At 35.0% G+C, this 23649-nt stretch overlaps 1 protein-coding gene across 5 annotated transcripts in view; it reads right to left on the bottom strand.

The window, feature by feature from the left end:
* Atg7 (Autophagy-related 7) overlaps positions 1-23649 on the bottom strand; it is a 350749-nt gene that overhangs the window by 175981 nt on the left and 151119 nt on the right. For all 5 annotated transcript variants that reach the window (XM_090402077.1, XM_090402076.1, XM_090402073.1 and 2 more), the window contains one exon: positions 779-900. In XM_090402077.1, coding sequence (XP_090258203.1) covers positions 779-900 — 122 coding nt within the window. The remainder of the gene's footprint in view (positions 1-778; positions 901-23649) is intronic.

The following is a 23649-nucleotide window of genomic DNA, read 5'->3' as shown; positions in this document are numbered from 1 at the left end:
AAATCATTACAAACAATCATAAACTTCATAATGAAATTTAACTAGAATAACAACAGGATGGAAAATTTTTAACCATTATAGAGAGATATTTACAACCAGTGTGTACTCCCAACAATGACCTATGGTAGCGAAACTTGGGAGTCTGACTAAAAAAAAAAAACCTAGAAAAATTGAAAACAACACAAAAGACATGTAAATAGCCATTTTGAGAATACGGTTAGATAAAAAGAATTAACACTTGGATAAGGAAGCAAACAAAGGTAATGGACATTGCCTTAGTAATAAAAGGCAACAAATGGCACTGGGGAGGATATGTGACAACAGTGTCTAACATATCTAACAATAGATGGACAAAGAACAATAGAATGGACACCAAGAACTGGTTATTGGAAACCAGGTAGACCAGTGATAAGATGGGACAATCAGATAACAAGATGTTATGGACATTTATGGTGGAGAATGTACAAGACCTGCTAAAATGGAAGAAGTATGGAGAAGCATTCATCCAGCAGTGGACTGAAGAAAGTTGTTGTTGATGATGATATGTGTTAACATGTAAACTGGCTTTGTAACAGTACATTCTATCAAGAAAACCCTTCAAGTTAATTACCAACAAATTTATTTTTTCCCCAGCATGACCAGATCACTGAAATTCAGAAGTATTGTATCTGGTATGTGTGAACTTTTCAATGACATTCTTTCATGCATCTTATTTTATAACTAAAGAATTTCTTTAAAGATAACTGTAATTTATGAAGGGAAATATCAGAATATTTACTTTTCGGAATCTCTGAAACAGAAAGATTCACTGAAAGAACAAAACTCGCATCACAGCATATAACTCCATCCTTAATTACCTGTCGAAAACAAATGACATTCCACTGCTGCTTCTCTTGACCCCTGTATGAATTAATAAATACTTTAATTAACAAAATTAATTTATTCATCATTTTTTTTTATAATTTAATCAGATGAATTTATTATTCTTATTATATATTATTTTTATATATTTTTCTTATTATATATTATTTTTATATATTTTTCTTATTATATATTATTCTTATTATTATATCTTTATTATTTATTATAAATTAAATATAATTTAATGTATCTGCACAAATAAAATCTATTGACAGTGGAGGAGAGTGAATGATCTAACATGTTCTATCAAAACTATCTGGACATTTTATTCAGCACAAAATTAAAGATTAGTGACAAAACACATTCATTACACCTTAATAGCAGACTGAAAAAAGACTCAGGAATCATGTCCACCATGTGGGAGGAGTGTCACATTAAAATAAAACTCAATTCACAGAACAATAATAAAATGCTAGTCTAAAATGGTTAGACAATAGTAATTGTGGTTGTTTAGTACAGCAAGGCAACCAAGACTCAACATATACAAAAAATAGTTGTCTATGCAGGATGGTTTGGCAGAGATTTCATTTTATCTGCATCTTGCAGGGACAGCTGCTGGTGTCAAAATGACAATGATGATCCATTTGCTTCAACACAAAGACTAGGAATAGGCAATGTTTGATATGTGCTCGGTACAGTATTTTTTGCTGATGGTGGAAAAGATTTGACCATTAAAATATCTGTTTGTAGCTTAGTCATAAACCTGAAACCAATAATCTAGTTTCAAATGGATAAATGCATCGCAAATCCAGTGCATGGCACAATGATTACACCTCAAGAGATGGAAATATAATCCGAAGAATGTTCTATGCCCCATGGCACTTATCTCTCAGTTGGCATATTTGGTATAGGAATATTAATTTTTTTTAAAATCAAATATGAGTTTCAAAGAAGTTAACTTCCTTGAAATTATTCTTAGTTCTGGATCAGATGAAGACTGTTTGTAGCAAAAGTGCACACAAATAGTTTCTGGTAAGAGCTTAAATTCATTTGCAAGCACCAGGTGGAAAGATGGTCAATGAGTTTCCATACAGTGACACCATATTAAAAATTGACAACAGATTATAACACCACAGAGGACAATGCTTAGTTAAAAGAAAGCTGATATGTTATTGAGTTAATTTTGATTAAACAGTGTGACAATTAATACAGAACCTTGTGAAATACCTTCTTGGGAAGAGAATCATTATTATGAACATCAGACCTCCATGGAGTCAAAAGACTCATTGATGGAAGTAGATGCTGTTACACACAAGTCCATCAAACTGTGCTTTAAACACATTCAATGTATCTGCATTCACCACAATGTCAGGCAATGCATTCCACTTACCAACCACTCTCCATGCAAAGTAACTACTAACTATACTCCTGCTCACACTCTCCTTATACAGCTTTCAGGTATGTCTCCTTGTTCTACCCCCACCACCTCCACACACACACACCCCCTTCTTCCATTCTACAAAAAATTTCTTCTATGGTAACCTTGTAACAATCCTTTATCAACTTAAATATCTCAATCGTATCCCCTCTCTTCCTTCTATTCACAAGGCTTTGCAAACTGCATTCTCTCAATCTCTCCTCATATCCAGCATCACAAAGACCAGTTACAACCTTAGTCTTCTCTGAATCCTTCCCAATATATCCTCATCACCATGAATAGACCTCATTCAGACTTGAGTTTGATTAGACAGAAAAATTTTGATGAAAAATGGGGAGTTTCCATCTAATATAAAAGTGTATGTGAATTTTTATTAATCACCAAATTCCAAGGCAGCATTATATACTTTTTCCACATGATAGATATCCAATATTAAATGCTCATTTTTTTGGAAAGCATCTCTGATGGATGCCTCCACTCCAACTAAACGATCAAACAAGATCATATATACAATGATTTTGAAGAAGCAAAGCTACTGTATGTTGAAAAAAAAATTATTATTTTTCAACATGCAATAGCTTTCCATAAACAATAAAAGATAAGAATTAACTAGTTTCCTCAAATGTAGAAACAGTAGTTCAGAGATACTGGGCAATTAAGTTTTGGGGATTTTTGGATACTTACCTGGGTCTGTGAAGCCAATAATGACTGCTCATTGCCAGGAATAAAATCATCTTCAATTCTACTGCTGAGGTAAAGCAACTGATCTATGGAAAGCAATGAGAGATATCAATCATTTGGTCCAGCAGCACTTGCTCAGTAATGAAACAAAACAATTCTTAGCTCTTTACTTGTACAGATTTTTTTAAGGGAGTAAGACAAAGTCACCACTCTTTTGATAACATTCTCTTACTTCAACTGCTTTCCATATTCTAATGTTCCAGGACTGAAAGTGAATGGGCAATATATCATTTACTGGATTTTGTCCCAGAGCATTTTGGTATGAGTTGATCTAGTTATAGAAAAAGTAAACTGAATCTAGTCTCCTTTTGGATCTGATTGCAGAATGAGCCCTTCTGAATCTTGGCCGAGCTTCCTATGATGAGGTATCTGCAGAAGATATTCCACTTTTTTTTGGAGCACTGTAATTATGATTTCTTGTGTTATACACTCCATAATGTGAATAATTGCTTGGTTGATAGAAAAGTAACTGTCTGTTTTTGATTCTGCAACAATCAGACTGTCACAGAATCAAATTCTGCAGCAGAACAGTTAATCTATGAAAATGTGTTCCAGTCATCCTGATCTATTTCCTGTTGTGATATCCATAACCAAATCTGGTTAACTAGTTCAAAATGCTGACTTTTCCATGGTGACCTGTATGTTGTTCTGTCACTTTTCATATTTGTGAAATAAATCTATGAAATTTTGTCCAACATTATGCATCACTACAAAAATTGCTACAGCAAGAAACTGTGTAAATTTTTGCTTTCATCTAAATATATTCAGAAAAACAAAACAAATGATACTTTAAAGCAATTATTGTAATTATAATGCAATAGCAAGAGCAGAATGTTCATTCATGATAGTTTAATGGAATAATTACAGCACAAAGAGAAATAATTAAATAGCAAGTTTAATTGTTTCGGTGTTTCATCTCTATCACAGAGACATCTTCAGGAATACAATGTTAAAATTGTAATAACACACACAAAAACACAAAAAACAATAGGTGGAAGAAATGAAATTAGACTAAATGATGACTAAAGTCTTATAAAGGACACCTTTTATAGGTGCTGTTGGCTAGTCTTAGATGTTGGGCAGGAGGCCTTAGAATTAGTTTCCCAATCTTAGGAAGTTTAACAGAATCATATTTATTAAGATTAGGGTGGTTTTTTAAATCTGCTACTGATTCTAAAAAGTCTTCCACAGTCTTCAAGTTTGTATTTACTGTGATGGAGCATGATAGTTTTCTTCCATCTGATTCTGTGCAAGGTATCCACAAGGCATGGTCTATCAGAACTGAATGACCATAGTTGTGGGATCAGATGTATTTTTTGTGTTCTTCTAGGCAAATGTTAGCACATCTCTCATTATGACCATAATATGATAAGTTGCAAGAGCAAGGAACCTTGTAAACACTTTGAATAGAGAGAGGAGAGGAAGGGATCCTTATGAGAGCAGAGAAAGAAAGTCAGCTTCAAGTGAGGTTTGAAAGCAGTGTAGATTATATTTCTTCAAAATTCTGGCTATTTTTATTGAGGTGCCCTGTATATAGAGAATGATAATGGCATTACTGTAGTCTTTCATGTTGAGAAGGATGTGAGGAGGTGGAAGGGACAGATAATTTGTATATTTTTTTGTCATTATAACAATTAGACAGGAAGGTTTGGCAAATAAAGGCAAGTTCTGCTGTAAGAGAAGCTTGGGTGGAACAGAGGTTGGAGGCTTTGTTGACACCCATATTGTTGAGAAGTTGAGAATTGATGAGAAGGTGGGAAAGGTTATGTATGTATCTACCTGTGCGGGTGGGTTTTTTGTAAATTGCAAAAGAAAGGGCGGCATTGGGTACACATATGATTCAAGTATCTAAAAAAGCAAGGCATTGTTATTTTATTTTTCAATAGTGAACTGGATTCTGGGGGTGCTCACTGTTGTGGTGGAAGAGGAAAGAGTCTAAGCTGTCTGAGCAGTGTTACCCAAACAGAGAACACATCTTCAATATATCTTAACCAAATAGGTTTCAGACCGACAGTATCAAGAGCATGATTTTCAAAATGCTTCATATAGAAATTGGCCCGGGGAGGGGGGAAGAAGGAATCCATAGAAGTACCTTCTATATGTTTATGTATGGTACTCTTCCAAAAGAAGCTACCAGTATTGAATAGCAATATTAAAAAGTTTAATAATGTCAGGGAGGGGGGGGGGGAATCATTTTTCAGTAAATTAAGTGTGTCAGAAAGGGGAATATTTGGTAAAAGCTATAATACTATTTCATTCAACCAAACATAAATAATTATAAAGGTATGTATATTTTAATAAATTTGAATTATAATAAATGACAAACATGTAAAACATTTTTTTAAATTATTAAATACATTTTAGTTATATAAATGCAATATGCATATGCATAAACAAAAATTATGAAATTAAAATTTTCAGTAATATAAAAAGTTTAAACAATTCAACGATGACTTCTAAGGCTGGAACAGGCCACACTAGGCTTAATCCTTGATATGTATGATGATAAAAAGTTTAATGAAATGGGTGAAATTTCATGGAGATTTCCAACTATGTGGTTTAAATTAATTGAATTTAAACTTTTATTGAAATGCGGTTAGAATGTGATTGTGCCATCAACCAGAGACAGTCCTAAGTCAGTTGAAACATGCCAAGAAACATATTTGGGTTAAACCTTTCTTTACGTTATTTTAGAATAAATTCACTACTGCCTTTTATTCCCCATATAGAGTAGGCAAAGCCATTTTAGTCCTACCTAACCTTAGGAGACTAAGGGACAGTCAGCTTTCACATTTAGCCAATAGAGACACTGGCTTAAGACTAGCACTAATTTTAAATGGCATCTTTTGTTATTGAAAAATAAAGTATGGAATAGACCAGTTCTTATCTGCAACAACAGTGACAAAAATATCAACGTGAGAAAAAAAAAGTAGCCTTTTTTATATATTTTTTTAAATGCCTCATATCCCCCTAAAGATCTTTTGTGTATACCATACTTGGGAAAACCCTGATCCAGTGGAAAGCCTTCCCAGAAGATTGAAGGCTGTCACGGCGGCAGCAGCAATAACTCTATACTAATGCCTTTTGTATCATCCTGGATAATATTGATCAGAAAGCACCTTCACAAGGTGTATGCAAGGGATGTAGCAGGTGAAAAGTATACATTAGTATAAACTTCCTACCGACAGTTTTTGCCCAAATTAGACTATTATCAGCCAGCACTCCAATATTCTCAGATCTCCTTTAATTTTCCATCTTCATTAAAATGGTGTCTAAATAGCTGAAATGTTTTACTTGTTCTATGAGGTTCTCCTACCTATACAGGTTTGGTCTTTGTATTGCTGATTCTCATGTCACACTTGTTATCATAGTTATTCAATTTAGTTAAGGAATCACGCAAAACTTCATAATCATCAATTCCTGCCATGTACCCTCAAGGGGTGTACAGGATATGATAGTACTACATGAAAAATTTACATCATTACTAACTTCCTATCTACAATTTTCCTCGAAATCAACCTGTTACTTGTCAAGACTCCAATATTATCAGATCATATATTTCTATCGTCGAAGGCATTTTGTACCGTATCAATCCACCTATATCTTCACCTGGGTCATTTCCCTGCCAACCTGGCAGAGAAAACTTGCTTTGCTAATCTTTCCTCGTCCATTCTGTTTAAGTGACCATACCACATGAGATTAGCTCTGCTAACACATCATGGATGCTGACAGAGTCAAGTTCTTTCCTAATATCCTCGTTTTTCATATGATATCACCATTGATGCCATCTGTATATGCCTCTAATCTTTCTCAGCTCTCATATTTGTGGTCTCTAGTCTTTGGTCAAGTGTTTTACTTCTGACCCAGCTCTCAGATCCATAAGTTAAAACTGGTTTGAACACTGTCTTGTATACAGCTAATTTACTGTTCTGACTAATTTCTCTTTTTTCCATAAGAATTTATTCAACTGACTTCCTACCATACCAGTTTTGTTGATTCTGTTCTCTATTTCCATATTTAACTTGCCATCTTCACTAAAAATCGTGCCTAAGTAGCTGAAATGTTTTTTACTTTTAGAATTTGGCTGTATCGAATATGACCACGTTGCTACCAATTAGTACGAGTGATCATAGGGAGGTGGCTAAAGGTGTGGAATTTACAATTAAGACAGGGTGCATGTGGAATTATCAGGCTGGTAAGTATGACAAGCTTAGGAGTTTGATTGGTTCAGTGCCATGGCATGTAAAAGTGCAAGGGATAGAATAATAGTGCATGGGAAACAGTTAAGTGTTTGCATGAGGCAATGGCTGACTGTATACCTAGAGTCCGAATAATAAATCAAGTTGGGGTTAAATGAATGAATAACCATTAAGCTTGAGCTGCAAAAAAAGAAACAACTATGGAGGGAATTTAAGGAGAAAGTGACCTGCAGGCACATGAATGGTATAAAGTGCAAGCCACAAGAGTAACGAGTGTGGTAAGAAAAGCAAAAACGGATTATGAAAGAACATTAGCCATGCAGGCTAAAGAGAATCCCAAACAGTTTTTTCTAAATGTTGCAAGTAAAAGAAAAAATGTATATGGCAGAATGATTTTAAAGAATGCATGGTAGGGAGGTAACCGAATCGGTTGATATAGTTGAATTACTGAGCGAGCACTTTGCAAGAGTATATCATCAAGGTGGTGACATTGCAGGAATGAATGAACCAATAGATTATATGGGAATTGTGGTGAATGAAGTGGAGGTGAACAGTCTATTACAAAACCTCAATGTCAATACATCTGTGGGATTGGATGGTATACCAGCTCGTGCCGTATGTGGAGCGGCTAAAGAATTGTCAGTGTCCTTGACCATTTTGTTTAATTTGAGTCTCAGGTCTGGGTTAGTCCCAAGGGGGTGGAAAGAGGGGAAAATAGTTCTACTGCATAAAGGAGGTTCCCAGACTGCTGTTGTAAATTACCAACTGATTAGCATATCAGAAATCGTTGTCAAGGTCTTGGAGAAATTAGTCAAGAGAAAAATACAGGATAGATGAAAATGGGATACTGTATGGGGGAGAACATGGTTTTGTGAAGGGTAGATCATGCCTCAGTAACTTCCTCACGTTTTATAACACAGTGATAGCTGAACTGGATAAGGGTAATGGGTTTACAGCGATTCTACTGGACCTTGATAAGACCTTTGACAGGATACCATATGGGATTCTAATCAGTAAACTGCAGCATATGGGGATGGATACAAGGTTGGTGGAATGGATAGGAGGGTGGTTAATTCAGGAGTAGAGTCCAAAAGAGGGCATGACTAGTGGTGTGCCGTATGGTTGTGTTCTTTGTCAATTTGTTCATTAACGATATAGGAAAGGATCTGAGAGGAAGTGTTCACTTATTTGCTCATGATGAAAAGTTGGGTAGAGCAATAGTGAGTGCACAGGATGTCAAAATTTTGCAAGATTATTTGGATAGTTTGGAGAACTGGGCTAAGGAAAATGGATGTCAATTTAATGTGACAAACTGTAAGGTTATGCATTTTGGGGTGAAAAGATTAGAAGCAGTATATTACATTGGTAGAATCGTACTCCAGGAGATTGATGAGGCCAGGGATTTGGGAGTGTTGGTGTATAGAGAGTTGAAGTTTAGAGGGCACATTGCGAAAGTGGCTAAATCAGCTCATCAAATCACTTGGTTGCTGAAAAACACTTTAGCAAGCAGAGACAAACAAGTTATCGTTCCTCTGTATCGAGCCATGAAAAGACCCCATCTAGACCACTGTGCCCAGATATGAGCACCAGGGTTTCTTCTTGATGAGGAGGAGGTGGAGAGGATCCAGAGACGAGTGACCAAGATGATAGCAGGTCTATGGAATGAACCTTATGAGAACAGGTTGAAGATTTGTGGGTTGCAGAAATTGGTTGATAGGTGGAAAAGGAGTGATATCATCGAGACATTCAAATTACTGAAGGGTTTCTATAAGATTAATTCAGAAGATCTTTCTGAGACAAGGACTGGTAGTGGTAGGATTAGGGGCCATACATGGAAGCTGGGCAAGAATGTAGTTAGCAAGGGTGTTAAAGCTAGGTTTTTTACTTGGAGAGTGGTGAATGATTGGAATAAGCTGCCAGAGTCTGTTGTGGGTGCCATGACAGTGAATGAGTTCAAAGGCGAGGTATGATAGATAGTGTGTGAATGTCATATAGTTGTTCTTGACATGATGTTAGGGCCTCCCTCAATGAGCCTGTCGACTTCCTGGAGTTGCCCGTTATAATAATAATAATGACTTTTGTTTAGCTAGTTTTACACAGTGTTTAGCTTTCTTATATTTGTCTCTGTATTCTCTAAGAGCACAAGCTGACTAATTTGCCAGGAACTTTTGATATGCTTTCTTCTTTTCCTTCACTGCCTCTTTAACTTCCTGTGTCCACCAGGGAGTTCTGATTTTTCTATCCTTGAAGACAACCTCACCACATGCCTCTCTGGCTGAATCAATCAAGGTTTTCTTCAAGGCTTGCCACTGAATCTCCAAGGTTTGGTTCCTGTTCTCAAACTCTTTCATTTTTCTTCAATAATCTTTGTGTATTTTAGTCCACAGTTCACATCTGAGAGCTGCTCAACTTTTATTCGCTTTAAAACTTTCTTACATGTTCTTCTTTTCAATATGAAATTCAATTTTATCCTGCTCAAGACTAAATAGTGATCACTTCCAATTTCAAATCCTCTGTACACTCTGGTGTCTTGCACAAGGGAGAAAACATCACTATCAACAATAGCATAGTCAATGAGACTTTTCTTATTCCTTGCCTCTTCTCTCCATGTGAATTTGTGCACATTTTTTTGTTGGAACATGGTGTTAGTAATAACCAGTCCATGTCCTGAGCAGAAATCCAACAAATATTTGCCATTATTATTAGCTTTGCTCTTTTCTCCAAATTTTCCCAATATATTTTTGTATGTCTGACAATCATTTCCTACTCTGCTATTTAGATCCCCAACAAGGATCAACTTTTCCTTTTTCATTGTGTCAGTTGCTTTCTCCAAATCCTCAAAAAATTCCTCCACTTCTACCTTAGTAGAACCTTCCGTGGGACCATAGGCACAAATAAGTCTCATTGTCCAGTTCCGCATTCTGATATCTGCTCACATCGCTCTAGTTGAGACTGACTGCCATTCAAGATTAGCCTCATGTAGTGTTGAATACCATGGTTACTCCTTCTTTTCCTTGATTGTCATTGCCTGAATATAACATTTTGTATTTATTGCTCAGAAAGATCTCACCAGTTTTTGTCTTTTTTGTTTCGGTCACCCCTATTATGTCAATCTGGTACTTATCTAATTCCTGAGCTAGCTCCATTTCTTTACAATTCAGACTTCTTATGTTGATAGTACCGATCTTTAACTCTGGTGATGTTGAGTTGGGGGTGTGTTTTCAGATTTGTTCCAGTAGCTGACTTTCTGCTGTTTGCCCTGGTTCCCTGAAGAAAACAAGGGGCCTTGTTTAACCGGGCGACACCCCAGCCGGCATAATATTTTGTCATGTTGTACCATCATTTTGTATTTTGGTTTAAGCCAATAAAAATACAATTTGGTCGGCTAAATCCCAAATTGCCAGCCCTTCTCGTTCGTTCAGTATCCCAACAGGGTGCACCACGAGAAGGTTAGGATTGGACATTAGGTCAGAAGCCTTGGTCTGTTCTCCGCATTCCTTTGAAAGCTATGTGGAGGTCTCCTCTCAGTTATACAGCTTTGACCCTTAAGCACCCCGAAAAATTTATTGGATCAGGAGTATAAAATCATTTGCATAAAGAGCCAAGATTAACAATCCAATTTTGATATCAGGTTTAATGCCACTTTTCTTCATAAGGAAAGTGGCATTAAACTTTTCTTGATCCATATAAAATAATGATTAATGCAGGGGAGATAGAGTGCACCCTTGTCTAATACCCAGTTTACATCATGCCATTTTCTTGTACTTCATTTAAGTCTAACTGCTGACTTGCAACTTAAATATAGACTGTATAACTTGAGATATAATGTCCCATTTACACCATATAATTGTAGCATTTTGAAAAATTTTTCTCTTGGTATTCATTTTAGAAATTATGGACTTTACAACTGTGTTATAAATAACTATTTTAATTTCCCGACGTTTCGACCTTCATATTAAGGTCATCATCTGGAGTATATACAAATATACAAGGACAAGCTGAGTTATATTTCACACAGTAAGCTAAAGAAACAATGATTTGATCACCGGTTATTCTACTGGCATGACCTCTAGTGAAAGAGGAAAAAAAATACAGATAAAATTACAAATTAATTAATTATTTAGAAACTACATCAAAGCTAAATTCTCTTTAACATAACATGAGAGAAACATTCTTATAGTTTTCTTACAGTAACAACGATTGCCTATTTTTAACATTACAATTGTTATATATTAGATTTAGGATTCTGGATTATCTACAATCCTGTTTATAGTTATCTCTTAGGGAGACATGTTCCATGGGTAGAATATGTGCCTTCCATATGCTTAGGATTTTTAGACCATCATTATTGTTCAGATTGAGGTGGTTGATAAGAATCTCATAGGCGTCCTTAAATTTGTGTTCATACCATGTTTTGGTGTGATGTAAAACAACTGGTGCTTTTCCAGTCAATTCTATGTAAAGTGTTCGGGGCATGATCAGAAAGGACACCATAGTTATTATATTTAATGTGTTATTTATGTTCCTTTTGTCTGATAGGAATTGTGCGTCCTGTTTCCCCTATATATGGTAGATCACAGGTGAAATAAATACGGCGTATTCCAGGGTGGGCCAGCAGAAGGAGTGGGTCTTGGAATGAGTAAGCTTTTTAATTTTTGCAGGAGGTTTAATGGTGGTCTTTGAGGTTGTATTTCTGTAGTATTCTGTTTATTTTATCTGATGTCCCTTTAATGTAAGGAATGGTTATAGTTTTATTGTAGTCTGGTTTATCTTTGTTTTTTTATTCAGGTCTTGTAGAGAATTTTGTTAATAGTGTTTTGGCTGTAATAACCATTTTTTAGAAAAGTATTGCTTATAACTTTAAATTTGTCTTCCAGCACTTATTCATTGGAGCAGATCTTCAAAGCCCTGTTTTTTCGAGTATTAATTACACCTAGTTTTTGTGTTAGGTTGTGGTAGGAGTTTATGTGTATATATTGGCCAGTATGTGTCAATTTCTGGTAAACAGTAAAGGAAAAACTGCCAGAAGGAAAATGTGTGACAAGTGTATCTAGAAACCGAAGTATGTTCTGTTTCTCAATCTCAATTATGAACTGTTTGTGTTGTTTGTTTAGGTGGCTGAGGAATGTGTCTAATTATGGTAGCCATGGGGGGCCACGCAAAAAAAACGTCAACGTATCTAAGCCAGACTTTGGGTTTTAAAGGAGAGGAATCTAGAGTTCCATATAAAAGTTAGAAATGGGGGGGGGGGAGATAATGGCGAGCCCATGGCTCGCCATTATTCCCTCAGAATGCAAAAGACAAATTCCCTCCAGACATCACATGCGCAAAGAGTGCCATGATGTCTGGAGGGAATTTGTTTGGTAAAAGGATTGTGTCATTGATTGGGAGATTCGTAAAGAGGGCAGAGATGTCAAAACTAACTAATAAATCATATTTTTCTAATGTAATGTCTTTGATTATGTTTATGAAATGTTGTGTGTTTCTGATATAGGAGGGGGAATGACCTACCAACTCCTTAAGTGTTGCCGCTAATTTCTTGGCTAGGTGATAATTTGGGCTGTCTATACCTTCGACTATCGGCCGGATTGGTGTGTGTTGTTTGTGTATCTTTCGTAGACCGCAAATTCTCAGGGAATGAGCGTAGTGTGAAAGTAATTTTTGACTGAAGATACAGTCAATACTGTATGTCTCTATCTTCGGGCCATGTAGTAATTGATTGAAGTAGTTTCTCTGTTATCTTTTTTATTCTACTCGTTGGGTCATAGTTAACAAGTTATGTGCTATTGTCCAAGACTAGCAGATTCATTTTTTCTAAATCAGTGGTTCGGTTTAGAATAACGGTGGCACTTCCTTTATCAGTTCTAGTTATTATGATGTTCGGATTTGATTTTAATGATTTCACCGCTGTTAATTCGTGTTTTGTTCAGTTGCTTGTTATTGTTTTCTTATGATTTATATTTAAAATGTTGGCGGTTTTTAAACGTATTTTATCTGCTATGTTATTTGGGATGAATCTTAAGCCTCTTTCAATATTACAAATAAAATCCAGTTTGTTCATTGATCTGGGTGCTACGGCAATATTTAGACCTTTGCTGAGTAGCGAGAGTTCATCTTTGTTTAAAGCATGGTTGGATAGGTTAACTACATCACTGTTACCTGCAGGCAATTGGTAGCTTCTGTTAATGTTCACTGTGAAGAAATTCAAACATGCCCGTTGGTTTTGTCGATCTTTTAGTCTATGAAATTTGGATATGAGATTTTCTTTCTTAGTTTGAAGGATATGGTTTGGCATGTTGTCCGTAATCTTTTCGAGGATAATCCAAATATCCAAGTAACTTAAAAGTACAGATTTTACATTTTGTACCTGGTTTTGAGTAATGGCCAAGTTTTTTCTCGTAGCCGGTATCTGTTCTCTGAATAGCGCTTTCTCCATGCGGTGGTATATTCGTTGTGCCTTTGTTGGAGGTAAATTTTCTCTTTAGTTTGATGCAATTCTGAATGATATTGCTGTCCCTACAACATTTTAAAAATGCCAGTTGACTAATCAAACCAGGAACATTAATCTTCAACTTACCATATTAATTGCATCGATTGTGGGTTGAATCTCCATAAATTATCAGAATCCTTTCTTTTAGTGTTGCACGGTGATCACCATTGTAGGGCTGATCGCCATGCAACTCAGGACTGTAGATAATCCAGAATCCTAAATCTAATATAACAATTGTAATGTTAAAAATAGGACATCACTGTTACTGTAAGAAAACTATCTACAAAAATGTTTCTCTCATGTTATCTTATAATATCTCATGTTTTTATAAAGCTAAAGTACATTTGCACTGTGGGTAGGTTAATTTAATAATTTTTGGGGGAAGAGGGGGGGGATATTTTATTCATTTTTTTATAAGTCTGGAAACCATGCTCTAGAGGCAAACATGAAACTCTTTCAAGCCACTTCAGGCCTCTAATAAGGGGAGGCTGCTGTCTCACACTGGGCAATGAAATCCATCTCCCACTTAAAGACATTCACTCTGTGGGATTTGAACCTATAGTCAGTTGGATGGAGAACGGATATGTTAACCACTTGGCTAGCCGGATTGTATAATCAGTCCTACATCCAAACTTGCTAAACATTAGACTAAATCACTAGTATCCCCACTTTGCCACAGATAATTCTTCCTCATTTGTGAAAAAATCTGTTCACTTAAGATATATTAAAATTAAAAAGTCTTATTTTAAAAAGTTCAGACTCAATACTTTTCATATTACTTTATTAATGTGTCATCAACTGAGACTTGATTTGTCAAGTCCCAGTGTGTACTATTTGGTCAATATGATCCTGACACATTAGATACATTTTCAGTGCATTTAAATAGCCAACACCCCAAAATCACTTCACAATGGAAAAGGAATTAATAACTCTTTGCCCTTCTTAAATATAATAGTCACATACCTTCCAAATGGTTCATTATCTTTTTTTCTATTTATAGAAAACCTACATATACTGGAAGATATCTGCACAAATAATCACACCATCATCCCACCCATCAATATAGTAAAAACACTAACTCAGAGAGCCAGAACTATCTGTTCTGGTGATAATGGTCTTATTACTGAACTCATCTACCTTCACCACACTTTTTTAGCCAATTCTATAATCTCCAAAAAAACACTAAATGCTCTGTCAAATCCCCTCCCTTGCCTAATACACTAGACCACAGCAAAATTGTTATTATCCCACACATTCAGGGCACATCTGAAAATATTGGGTAATCCAAAAGTAACAGAAAAAGTAAAAATTCAATAATTCGAAAAGAATAGACAATAGCACGATGTGGTTTTCACAGAAATGCACAGAAAGACATGGGCTTTTTTTTTAATAATGAAAAGTTTTATTGCCAGAATAGTTACATTTGTCAGTGACAGGTGGCACTGTTAGCTGTCCCGGAGCTGCTGCCTGTCACTATTTAAACAGTGAGGTATGTAAATTTCAGATGTAGTGAAATTTACGAAATAGCAGTTTGTCTTGAAATTTCATGCGCACTGCATTCTCCATGTGCAAAAGCTGCCAATTGTGTATCAATCTTGTGCACAACTGCAATAGTTTTTTTTGGGTCTCCTGCTTCTTGCACGTGCTTCCAAACTGCCAATGTCCTCAAGCCTTTTCATCATATCAGCGAGGAACAAGACATCGGTCCCTTTCCACTTCTAATACCCCACATCGAACGATACATGCGCAAAGCCTCACTTGCACATTCGGAGTTCTGATAATACAGCTTAACTAAAAGTGCTTTATCTCGTAATGATAACATGCCTCACCTTAGCAGAACATTTAACTCCGGTCTTCTTCTTCTTCTACGCGTTATTCCCGCTTCCTATGCAGGGCCCGTGTGTTACTTTAGATGCGACTTCTTGTTAGTACTACTCCCAACCGACCCGTCACCTGGTCTGCCGCTGGGGGGGGGGGGGATATATTTTTGACTGTAGAGGCGCATGTTCATGGGGCCGGTTTGCCTGTTTGTGGGATGAAAAACGCCCAAGACTGGCTAACTTGGCTATGCCTGAGGAAGATCCTCAAATTCCTCATGTCTACAACGGGAATCGAACCTGGGACACTTCTTCCCCAGGCATATGGTTGCGAAGCGCAAAGCCACTAGGCTAACCGCACGGCCTTGAACATTTAACTTCGGTAATAAACATTAAATGCTAAAAGTTTAACTTCAGTATTCACTACATCTGAAATTTACGTACCTCACGGTTTAAACAGCGACAGGCAGCAGCTCCGGGACCACTACAGCACCATTAACCATTAACTATTCAGGCAATAAAATTTTTCGTTATTAAAAGAAATCCTATCGTGCTACTGTATACTTTTCGAATTATTGAATTTTTACTTTTTCTGTTACTTTTGGATCACCCGGTACATCCAGAGTGCTTAATAAATTTCAGCTCCTACTACATTTAAACCATATTTCTTATATTGGAGATATTGAAGCTTCTTCAATATCTTCCAGAAAATATTTTGCGCCTTCATGATATTTGTCTTTCATATTCTTACCAGTCTTCCCATGACTTTTGTTTAGCTATGTTTACATACAGTTCTCTTACATTTTTTCTCTGTATATTTTCTCTCGGGATATCTGCTCATAAATTTACTTGCTGGGAACTTTTGATATTATTATTATTACGGACTACTCCATGGAGTCCTTAGACTCATCAAGAAAGGCCCTAAACATCATCAAGCACTATCCAACATTTGTGCAGTATCTATCATATTTTGCTTTGAACTCAAGCACAGTTATGGCACTCATTCACCACCCTCCAAGCAAAAAAGTTCTACCACCCTTGCCAACTACACTCTCACTCAGTTTCCAAGGATGGTTCCTACTTCTCCCACCACCATACCTGTTCTGAAAAATTTTTTCTGAATTAATCTTGTAAAAACCCTTCAAGTAATTATATGTCTCTCAATCATATCACTCCTTTTCTACATGTTAGTCAATTTCTGTAACCCACAAATCTTCAACCTGTTCTTCTAAGGTTCATTCCACAGACTTGATTCGCCTCTGGATCCTCTCCACTTCTATTTCTTCGCCAAGAAACCCTGATATGCACATAGTAGTCAAGAAGGGGTCTTATCAAGTAATCTGATGAGCTGCTTTAGCCACTTTGGCTATGTGCCCTCTAAACTTTAACTCGTTATCCACTAACACTCCCAAATCTCTGGCTTTGTCAATTTCCCAGAGTACAGTTCCATTAATGTGGTATACAGCTGGTAATCAATCTTCTCACCCCAAAATGCATAACTTCATACTTTTCCATATTAAACTGACATCCATTCTCCTTTGCCAAGACTGCCATATGCTTTCTTCTTTTCCAGGATTATTACCTCTTTACTTCTCTTATCCACTAGAGAGTTATGATTTTTCTATCCTTGCACACACACCTTCAACAAATACCTCCCTACCTAAATCAATAAATGTTTTTTTCAGCTGTTGTTTATTATTTTAACGGTATAATAGAACACAGAAACTAAGTAAATAATTAATTTATTAACTTGATGCTGATATTTCGCTGGTATTATAACCAGCATCTTCAGAGCACAAAAACACTGTTTGTCACAATACGCGAGACTAAAACAACATGGTGTACTTAAACAAAATTGTAGCAGCAACACAAAGACTAGAGTCCTGATTTTGGCGCCCTCTATCTGAAAAAAAAAACCGCTATCATATATTACTAGAGTCCTAGAAAATTGCTAGTTTTTTTCGCATCAAGTTAATAAATTAATTATTTACTTAGCTTCTGTGTTCTATTATACCGTTAAAATAATAAACAACATGTTCGACGAACACATAAGTCTGTCCACATGTTTTTTTCAGCATTTAGCATGCAACTCCAAGGTTTGGTTCTCGTTTTCAAACTCTTTCAATTTTTCTTGAATAAAATTTGTATAGTCACAAGTGGTCACATGCTTGGCCCATCGTCACCCACGGATTTTTCATTTCCTCACTGTCAACTGTGTAGCTGGGAATGCTTAATTGCTGTGCAATAGGCATATTCCCCAAATGACATTGGAACTGTCATCATTCTCCTCAAAATTGCTGTTAACTCTTTCCATATGCTCATCATTTTGCACACAAGACAGAAATGATTTTTAAGGGAACTAGTGATCTCCTCTATTGACCACAAAAGTTACATCTTTCATAGGACATCCTCAACTATAGCAAACTCATAGGACTAAAATAATTTGTGTAAGTGATTTGGCCCAGATACTTTGCATGTTTGCTGTAGTGAGCCACTAATATATATATATATATATATATAGTAATGCTTAAAAAAATGTGCAACATCTGTAGTTTTGCTTTCAGTGATAGGTCCTTTCCTCATGTGTGAAGGAAACACCTTAGTGTGAAGGTCAAAACGTTGAGTGTTTACTTTGGTTTATATTAAACTACAGTTTTATTCTAACACAATAGTTGTTTCTATAATTTTCATAATGTATTCAGTGACAGGTAATGAACGAAAGTGATTAAAAGTGATGTTTTTATTTAAAATACAACTTTTTTATAAAATAAAACCTCAAAACACTGGTATCTGTGTAATCTTTGTAAAATTACTGAAATTAAAGTAGTGCAATATATATATATATACATTGCACTACTATACATTTTGACTATACATATATATATATATATATGTATGTATAGTCAAAAGGCTCCCCCTTTCCATATTACATGAGTAGCAATGAACATTAAACATACAGCAACATGCAGCTATAAGAATACATGAATTTTGTGTGATCAAAGTGTTTTTGTGATCCTTCCTCAGCATTCTGTTGGAACCATCTGTAGTCTAAATACATATGTAGTAGCATGCTGGAAATCATATTTCCAGCTGTATACTGGCTATACCGAGTTCATTATATTGCACTCATTTCCTATATTTCTCATTTCATTCTCAGTGCCTTCTTCCCTATTGTTTTATGCAGCAAATGCCAACAGTAATAATAGGATAAAAATCTGGGTTGCTATCATGCCAAAAGCATTTAGCAATAGTAGCAGAAATTTTTTTTCACTTGGTTATAAATTAAATTAAACTTGCCAAGAAATAATATTCTTGTTTAATTCTTTATCCAAGAATAAGCAAACAAAGTTTGAATGTGAATTACCTTCACAATTAGGTTGCGTGTATATAGAGAGCGGCGATGACTTCACATCAATTGCTTTATTATCCCATAATGCTTTGCATTATGGGATAATAGGGAGGGCCACTACCCAGATTGTATACAGCATTATGCACATCCAAAAGGAAGTGTGATACTAAGGGAATTGATGTTAAGGCATCAATAGCCTTAGTGAAGATACTTTACACAAGCAAACTTTGTTTGCTTACATTTGGATAAGATTAAATAAGAATATAATTTCTTGCCCAGTTTAATTTAATTTTAAGGTAGCATTCAGAGGTTTTCTAGGTGATGCCCTAGCTGGCAACAAGATTGCCAGCTAGGGCATCACCAGGTTAAAAATGTGTCCCCCCCCACTTTTTTTTTTTGTCAGGGAACTAGGGTAAACAATAAAAAGTCAGTTACTGGAACCAACTCGAACAGCATCAGCAGAATTCAAGTCCAAGATAGGCCATAAATCTAAGAAATATCAATGGAAAAGAAGTGGAACCAAAGAATTAGAGAAGTACTACATCAACATAATTAGTAAGTTGAAACAAAGAAGACAAAGAATGGTGAGATTATTCTAAATAACAATTATATTTGGGCAATAATGATCAGGGAAAGGATGGAAGGAGTAGTATAGCTTCCAACACCGAACATGAATAACCTTGAATAAAATTGCTTTTACACCTTCCAACATGATAATACTTCATGCAACAAAATAATTTTATTGTTGTTTTATTATTCTGTTAAAACAATGACACTTGAAATATTGCAGTGGCAAACTCAGAAAGCACAAATAAGACATTACTGTTCATCATGTTTCCAATAACAACCAAAGTACTACCAACTTTCTATCAGAAAACAGTAGAAAATCTTCCAAAATTATTATTATTATTTGACACCTCCAGGAATCCAAAGACTCATCGAGGGAGGGCACCTACGTTACGACTCCCCATCTCCACCATTCAATCCACCAAACCACATCATCTACACCAGTGTTTCTCCAAGTGTGGTATGCGTACCCCGGAGGGTATGCGAAAGGTCTTTAGGGGGTACGTGGCAAATTTTCGGCTATGCATAATTAAAGGAGTCATCATATTTTTCAACAAACAGTGCAATTAGAGACAACCGGGATAAAAACGGCACTAACTAATAAATTACATCCCCCTATAGACCAAGCAAAACCATATGTTGCCCGTGGAACATATGGTTTTGCTTGACACACCCCGTCGTCAACATGTTAAAACTAAGAAATATATAGTGAATGTGTTTCAGATGTTATGGAATTCGGTTGAAGGGAATTAGCATTTCAACTCAATTGTTGAAATGCTAATTTGTCTTTGGTTCGTGCGATCTTTTGTTAATACTGCACTAATCATATGCAGTTCTTTGCTGCTCTACATATCTCAAGTCTTGTAAATTACTGGTAATTTTTGCTTGAAATAATGGGAAAGATGACGATGCTATTTGGGTAGATCACTGTGACAATGCACACAAAGAAACTGTTTGTGTGCATTTCAGTTTTCAGTTTTTTCAGTCGAAAAAAAATTTCAGTTTTTTTCTGAAAACTTTAGTTTCCGAAAATCCCGCGCATATTTCACAACATGATTTTTTAGCTTTAATTTTGGGAAAAAAGTTACAGTTATATTCGAGTAAATATGGTATTTTTTTTAGCTTTCAAATTCTTACGTATGGATCATTGGTTAAAGATTGGATTTATAAAACCTCCAAAAGAGAGCGATATAGCTGTAAGCAACAAGAGAATGTTGATATTGTGTCTGGATCAAATGAAATTGATAAGAGTGTGTCGTCTGACATCTCTAGAGAACCAACTAGGAAGAGGATTAAAACTCTTCATAAGTTTGATATGAATTACTTGATATGTGGATTTTCATGGACGGGAAATGAAGAGGAACCTATTCCAAATTTTATTCTATTAAAAATAAATCATATTTTTTGTTTACAGGAACTTATAAATTCAAACAAAATAGATATTTAATTTTTAATTAATATTTTAATTAATTTATTCATTTTTAATTTATTAATTTTTTTTTAATTAATTAATTTATTTTTAAATTAATTAATTAGGGAGTACTTGATAATAATGAACATTTAAGAAGGGGTACGTGGATATCTGAAGTTTGAGAGAAACACTGATCTACACTAATGCTATCTACTGCCTACCACCAATAACACTAGTATTTTCACAGACAATCACAAACATCCATGCCCATAGTGGGATTCGAACCCACAGCCTTTTGGCTGGAGAGCAGATATACTAACCACTCAGCCAATTAGGCTGGCATATTTGAATTTACATTTGACAATTGCTCAATGATGATTCTTTTTTAAAAGTTTATGTATTACATCTTTTCATTGAGATATACAATTTTATTCTCTTCAAAACTAGATGGTTATTATTTCTAATAAAAATCTCCTCTATAATTCTGTATCTCGAACCAGTCTCATCATTAATAATAAAAGAATCAATAGACTTTTCTTATTTCTTGTGTTTTCCCCTAATGTAATTTTTTTTTTCACTCCCACACTACTAATGTAGTACATTAGTACTGTGGGTAGGCTAAAGATTTTTCTCTTATTTTTAAAAGTTATTTATTATTTTTTTATATAGTCCAAAAATTCTACTTTAGAGATCAAACATGGAATTATTTCAAGCTACTTCAGGTCTCCAATAAACAGGACAGTGGTTTCACATACCAGATGATGAAATTCATCTCCCACCCAAGGACAATTACAAAATCCATGTCCAGGGCCTGCAGCCTAATGGTTGGAGTAGGTAAACTAAGCACTTGGCTAACCAGGTTAGCAACATATTTTATGTTGCAATATGCTGTAAGAATAACTAGTCCATGTCTTTAGCAGAAATCTAGTAGGGTGCTTACCATTAATCTCTGCCTCTATCTCCAAATCTCCTCATAATATTTCTGTAGGTTTATGTTTCATTTCACTTACTCTGCTGTTTAATCTCCAACAAAAACTAGTTTTTAATATTTCTTTGCATTTTCTATTGCCCTTTCTAAATGACTTAAAATAATGTCAGCTTCTACAACAATGGCATCCTCAGTGAGACAGACACAAATAAGTCACAATTTCTAATTTAAAATTTGAAAATGTGACTTATTTGTCACATTTTCAAACTCTCTTTTTGAAATTTCCTGCTACTCAAGAGATTTACTTCAGTGTTAAATATTATAACTATTTGTTCTTTTTCTTAATCACTGTTACCCAAATAATTCATCTTGTTTATTTAGAATATTTCAAATGTTTTATTTCTTGTGCAATACCAATTATATCTAAATGGTATTTCTGGAATTCCTCTATTATTTTCCCTCTTTTTCCAGGGACATCTCTAATGGTGCTTATCTTCAATTCTATTGAGCTTGTTCCAGCAAATTAATTTGTGCTTTTTGTTCTGTTTCTCAGGATAAAAACAGTGGGAATCTTGTTTAACAGAATGCAGTTTTAGCCAATATGAAATTCAGTTATGCTCTAGAATCAATAATGATCTGTGGTTGCTAAAACAGAATATAATTTGGCTGTCGAAGTCCTGGATTGCCAATCCATTCTTATTCATTTAATCATTCATCCATTCAGTATTTGGGTAGCTGACATAAGATAAATACCTACCTTGCATGCTAACTTTCTTGCTATTTCACAAAACTAATAAACTAGAGGTTAATATAATATCATTGTTTTAAAATAAAATATTTTAATAGTTCTTTTTTCTATCAGTGTGTAAATATACACACTGATAGAAGTTCATTTTTTACAGCAGAAAAAAATGAAATGTCTCATTTATTAACCCCCCCCCAAATTACAGATATATTTACAGTAAAAAGAATGTATTTTTTAAACCAATTTCATTATAATAAAAACCTTTCCATTTATTTACTAAAACAAATGAAATTAAAATTAGACATGTAAATAAACCTTACATATTTGCAGTATTATACAATAATATAAAACTACCTTGAAGAAAACTGTATTTTTTAACAAAAAATATTTATAAATATTAATATTTTGCAGCACATAGATTACACAGTCCAACACAATTTTTGCGGACTTTTATACGAGACTTGTTTTTTACTAATTTGGGTTAGCAACGCTGATTTCAAATATCTAACCCATTTTTCTCTATCATGTCAGGTTTTTCCTCTATGGCATTTTCTTTTTTGCTAATTTGTAAGTTTTTGATACTTTTAAGGAGGCAGCACTATTTAGAGGATCAAAAAAATCGATTTTTTAATATTATTTTCTGAAAGTATGTACTTTTAATAATCTGTTCCTAACTTTTTATCAAGAAATTCAAAAAATTCCCAAAGATATAGCCTATTATTCAAAGCGGTGCACAGATCAGAATCGGAGCGCTCACTGCTCTTGCTTATTAGTAAACAAATAAATACATAAGAACCTGCAACGGCACATACTGACGCTTTGAATGCGAGAGAGGCCGATAATTAGATACATAACTACTTAACAATATTCATTAAAAATTAATGAATAAAGAATATTTATAAAAAAATAACAATTTTACTTACACATGAGTTTCAGGGAATAAATTTTTGTTTGTAGCAATTTCTGCGTGTGTTCTGTTTTGGCAATCCCTTTGAATACTCCAACAGTAGTCAGCCATCATGTGAGAATTCCATCTTCCTTGCTACCGATCTTCCATAGTTTTTAAGTCTTGATGAAATCTTTCACCTTGGTCATCGCTTACC

This window comes from Typopeltis vanoorti, chromosome 12 (genome assembly GCF_054136105.1).
Source record: "Typopeltis vanoorti isolate ZY-2024b chromosome 12, IOZ_Tvanoo_1.0, whole genome shotgun sequence".
Taxonomy (NCBI): domain Eukaryota; kingdom Metazoa; phylum Arthropoda; class Arachnida; order Uropygi; family Thelyphonidae; genus Typopeltis; species Typopeltis vanoorti.
This window is presented reverse-complemented; position numbering and strand designations above follow the sequence as displayed.